The sequence below is a fragment of the Aythya fuligula genome, chromosome 1 (genome assembly GCF_009819795.1).
Source record: "Aythya fuligula isolate bAytFul2 chromosome 1, bAytFul2.pri, whole genome shotgun sequence".
Classification (NCBI taxonomy): domain Eukaryota; kingdom Metazoa; phylum Chordata; class Aves; order Anseriformes; family Anatidae; genus Aythya; species Aythya fuligula.
The window spans coordinates 151,337,597-151,342,387 of record NC_045559.1 but is presented as its reverse complement, the minus strand read 5'-3'; the positions used below and the strand labels follow the sequence as shown (position 1 = coordinate 151,342,387).

Genomic DNA, 4,791 nt, shown 5'->3' with positions numbered 1-4,791 from the left:
GGAGCTGCCAGTCCGGGAGGAGGGAGAGAGGCTGGGCAGGGAGAAAGGGAGGGGGGGTGGAGGAGGAAAAAAAAAAAAAAAAAAAGAGAAGGGGGGCGAGGGGAGGGGGAGAAAAATAAAAAGCGGCAGGCTCAGCAGCGCCCGGCGGAATAAACAGAGGAGGAGAGGAGCCAGGGAGGCGAGCGGAGAGGGGCTGCAACTCCGCGGCCCCGCTCCGCGCATCTCCGCGGCCCCTGCCCGCCCCTGCCCGCCGTCCCCACCCCCACCGCCCGCCGCCCCCATTGTTTTTAATCCTCCCCGGGCCCCCCTTTCCCCCTTTTTTTCTCCCCCTTCCCTTTCCCCACGCCCCTTTCGCGGCGCCCCCCCCCACCCCCCTTTAGCCCCCCAGCCTCGGGTCCCTCTCCCGTCCGTGGGAACCCGCGGCTGCAAGTTTGCTGCGTGCGGGGGGCCGGCGGGGGATAAAGCGGGAGGAGGAGGAGGAGGAGGAGGAAGGAGAAGAGGGGAAGGAGGGGAAGGGGAAGAAGGGGGGGGGGGGGGGCGGCGTGTGCGCGCGTGTGCGCGCGCGCGCGTGCTGCAGGGAGCGGCGGGGCTCGGCCGGCCCCCCCCCTCGTCCCCGCCGCCGTCCCTCCCCTCCCCTGCCCGCCCCCGCCTCAGCTCCTTTAATACACTTTGGGCTCCGCTCGCCTTTGGACTCTGCGCTGCCCGGCTCCGGCTCCGGCTCCGGCGGCGGCGGCGGCGGCGGCAGCGGCGGCGGCGGCGGCGGGGCCGGTGCGGGCGGAGGCGGAGGCGGAGGCGGGGGGGACGCCGCGGCTGCCGGGGGGAAGCGGCCCCGCACCGGGAGGGCGGCCCCGGCCCCGGCGCCCTGGTCCCCGGAGCCCCGCCGGAGCCCGTGCCCGGCTCCCCGTGGCCGTGCCCGGCGCGGACCATGCTGCTGGACGCCGGCCCGCAGTTCCCGGCCCTCGGCGTGGGCACGTTCGCCCGGCACCACCACCACCACCACTCGGCCGCCGAGATGCAGGACCGGGAGCTGAGCCTGGCGGCGCAGAACGGCTTCGTGGACTCGGCGGCGGCGGCGGCGCACATGGGAGCCTTCAAGCTCAACGCCGGCGCCCACGACCTCTCCCCCGGGCAGAGCTCGGCGTTCACGTCGCAGGCTCCCGCTTACCCCGCCGCAGCCCTGGGGCCCCACGCCGCCCACGTCGGTTCGTACTCCGGGGCTCCCTTCAACTCCCCCCGGGACTTCTTGTTTCGCAGCCGGGGCTTCGGGGAGTCGGCGGCGGCCGGCGGGCAGCACGGCATCTTCGGGCCGGCGGCCGGCAGCCTGCACCACCCGCACACGGACGCTCAGAGCCACCTCCTGTTCCCCGGCATCCACGAGCAGCACGGCCCCCACGCCTCGCAGAACGTCCTCAACGGGCAGATGCGGCTCGGCTTGCCCGGGGAGGTGTTCGCCCGCTCGGATCAGTACCGGCAGGTCTCCAGCCCCAGGACTGACCCCTACTCGGCGGCTCAGCTGCACAACCAGTACGGCCCCATGAATATGAACATGGGCATGAACATGGCAGCCCACCACCACCACCACCCCGGTGCCTTTTTCCGCTACATGCGGCAGCAGTGCATCAAGCAAGAGCTGATCTGCAAGTGGATCGACCCCGAGCAGCTGAACAACCCCAAAAAAAGTTGCAATAAAACTTTCAGCACCATGCACGAGTTGGTCACCCACGTCTCGGTGGAGCACGTTGGGGGCCCCGAGCAGAGCAACCACGTCTGCTACTGGGAGGAGTGTCCCCGCGAAGGCAAGCCCTTCAAAGCGAAATACAAACTGGTCAATCACATCCGAGTGCACACGGGAGAGAAGCCCTTCCCCTGCCCCTTCCCCGGCTGCGGGAAAGTTTTCGCCAGGTCGGAAAACCTCAAAATTCACAAAAGGACGCACACAGGTAACGCGCGTTCCCCGGCCGGGCATGCCGAGATCGCGAGGGACGGAGCGCGAGAGGGGGACGGGGACGGGGACGGGGCTCCGGTGGCACTCGTGGCCCCGGCCGGAGCCTCCGGGGACAGCTCGGGTCTCGCTGTCGCCGGGGTTTCTTCCTCCCCCGAGCTCCGGGAAAGGCGCCCGCAGGCCGGCCGGTGGCGGAGCGGGCTCGGCGGAGCCTTGCCCAGCAGCGCCCAACGCAGCGGGCGCTACATTTTGCGCTGCCGCTCGGCTGCGAGCCCCCGAAACCCCAAATACCCGCTGCTTTGGCAGTGCCCGGAGCCTTTGCCGGTAACTCAGCTCGGCTGCCCCGAGCCTGTGCGGCCGGGGAGAGGGGGAGAAAAACGGCAGCGGGGCCGCAGGAAAAGCCCGAAAGCTCGTAGGAAGCGGCCAAAGGTCCGTGCCTGGGCGTGCTTTGCATTACATTTAAATGGTGCGAGCAAGGCAATAAAATTGCCTCCCTGGGAAAAAAAAAAAAAATAAAATAAAATAAAAAAATAAAATAAAATGAAAATAAAATTTTAAAAAGCGTTTTCCGAGTCTCACTCGAAGTGAAAGGGGCAGCGAGAGCTGGTGAAATTAAGGGGCAGAGAAATTATGGAAGAGTGAAATTACGGAGCAGGAGCTCTGAGGCTCGGAAACTTGGGCAGGAACCGGGGGGACAACGCGGGGAGAGGCGCCGAGGCTTTCCTGGGGGAAAATCGCGGGAGCTGGAGGGAAAACAAAATCCCGGCGTGTTCCCCCCCCCACCTCCCCAGCCTCATCTATTATTCATTTACTACTCCTCCCGGCTCGGCTTGTGCCAGACTTATTTCCTCCGAGAGAGCCAAATATTTTCGCCACTTGGCCTCCAAATATTTACCCGGAGCGGGCGCAAAGCTGCGGGCCCATTGTCTCGGCGGGTGCTAAGCGCGGCGCTAGGTGCGAGACGAGGCTTTAACAAGGTTTAAAAATCGAGAACTGGCTCTGCTCGGGATGCCCGCGCCGGAGCCCATTGTGTCTGGGCGGATGTCTCGGGGAAGCGCTTTAGGTGCTAATGGAATTGGATGCTAAACCGGGCGTCCCCCCCTCGGAAAGAGAGGAGGGAGGTGTGTGTGTGGGGGGGACGCGCGGTTCGCACCTCCAAATTGCCCCGGCAGCCGGCTGCGGGCCCCGCAGGAAACCCCCCCCCGCGGTATTTCACGGGGGTTTGCTTTTCCCAGCGGCTGCGAGTTGGGCTCCGAGCGCTCTGCCCGGCCTCAAAGCCGGCCTTCAGGGTTTACCCTCTACGAGGGGTCTCGCCGCATTTTGGGGATGCCGGCGGGAGTCTCCCCGTTGGGCGCTCCTGGAGCTGGACGGGGCGCGGGGAGGGGGATGCGGGGCCCGGCCCGGCTCGGCCCTGCTTGGCCCGGCTCGGCCCGGCCCGGCTCGGCCCGACAGGCTGCTGTCTTGCAGGGGAGAAGCCCTTCCAGTGCGAGTTCGAGGGCTGCGACCGGCGCTTCGCCAACAGCAGCGACAGGAAGAAGCACATGCACGTCCACACGTCGGACAAGCCCTACCTGTGCAAGATGTGCGACAAGTCCTACACCCACCCCAGCTCCCTGCGCAAGCACATGAAGGTACCCGGCCCCGCAGCCGGCGGCGGGAGGCGGGGGGGCGGCTTTCGCCCCGCTCCGGGCGCCCCGTCGGGGCGGCGGGAGGTTGGGGGCGGCGTGGGGCCGGGCCGGCGGCGGGGGGCGCGCCCGGGGGGAGGCGGCGGCCGCGGCCTCCCCGTGCCCCCTCCACCCGGCCGTGTTGCCTTTGCCCCCCAGGTGCACGAGTCGTCCCCGCAAGGCTCCGAGTCCTCGCCGGCCGCCAGCTCCGGCTACGAGTCCTCCACGCCCCCGGGGCTGGTGTCCCCCAGCGCCGAGCCGCAGAGCTCCACCAACCTCTCCCCGGCGGCGGCGGCGGCGGCGGCGGCGGCGGCGGCGGCGGCAGCGGCCGTGTCCGCCGTGCACCGGGGCGGCGGCGGCGGAGGAGGAGGCAGCGGCGGCGGAGGCAGCGGCGGCGGAGGCCACAGCGGCCTCTCGTCCAACTTCAACGAGTGGTACGTCTGAGGTGCCCCCCTCCCCAAACCCCCCCCCCCCCCCCCAACGACCCCGCCGGACTGCTCCCAGCACGGCCCCGCCGCGGCCCCCTCTTTCTCCAGCCCCGGGGGCGAGGAGGAGGAGGAGGAGAAGGAGGGAATTTTCTTCGTGGGGGTTTTCTCTTTGAGAACGCTTTAAACCAGCAAAAAGAAAAAAGAAAAAGAAAAAAAAAGGAAAAAGGAAAAAAAAAATCCGTAAAAGTACGTGCCGAAAATAAGCAAAGACGGAGAGGAATGGAAAGGAGAAAAAGAGAGAGGAAAAAAAAAAAAACAACAAAAAACAAAAAACCAACACCACCACAAACACAAAACGCACCCACCCAGCAAAAAGCTTCTCGAGGCGGCGGAAAAGAAACTCTCCCTGCAGAGCAAGGACAAAAGATGAGAGACTGCAGCCCCTCCGGCCCCGCGCCTCCCCGCCCGGAGCAGCCCCGGACTGTGCGGAGCGGCCGGCCCCGGCCAGCGGGGAGCGGAGATTTCCCGGATTCTCGGTGTATAGAAGCCCGTCCCGTTTGTAACCCCGCGGATTGGTCCCCTTCTTATTTTTTATTTTGGATTTTTTCCTTTTTTCTCTCTCTCTTTTTTTTTTTTTTTTTTTTTTTTTACCTCCCTCCCTCTCTCCCTCCGCGCCCGAAAAAGTGATGGACTTTTTATTTTTCTTTTCTTCCTCCCCGCCTTCCCCTCTCCTCATTATTTTTTTTTTTTTTAATTC

At 65.8% G+C, this 4,791-nt stretch overlaps 1 protein-coding gene across 1 annotated transcript; it reads left to right on the top strand.

Annotated features, from left to right (window-relative positions):
• The first annotated feature begins 925 nt into the window (after positions 1-925).
• ZIC2 (Zic family member 2) lies at positions 926-4,250 on the top strand. The gene is made up of 3 exons (XM_032196269.1): positions 926-1,940; positions 3,410-3,573; positions 3,766-4,250. The coding sequence occupies exons 1-3, from the start codon at positions 926-928 to the stop codon at positions 4,048-4,050; spliced, it is 1,464 nt and encodes a 487-aa protein (XP_032052160.1). The 3' UTR covers positions 4,051-4,250.
• The last annotated feature ends 541 nt before the right edge of the window (positions 4,251-4,791 follow it).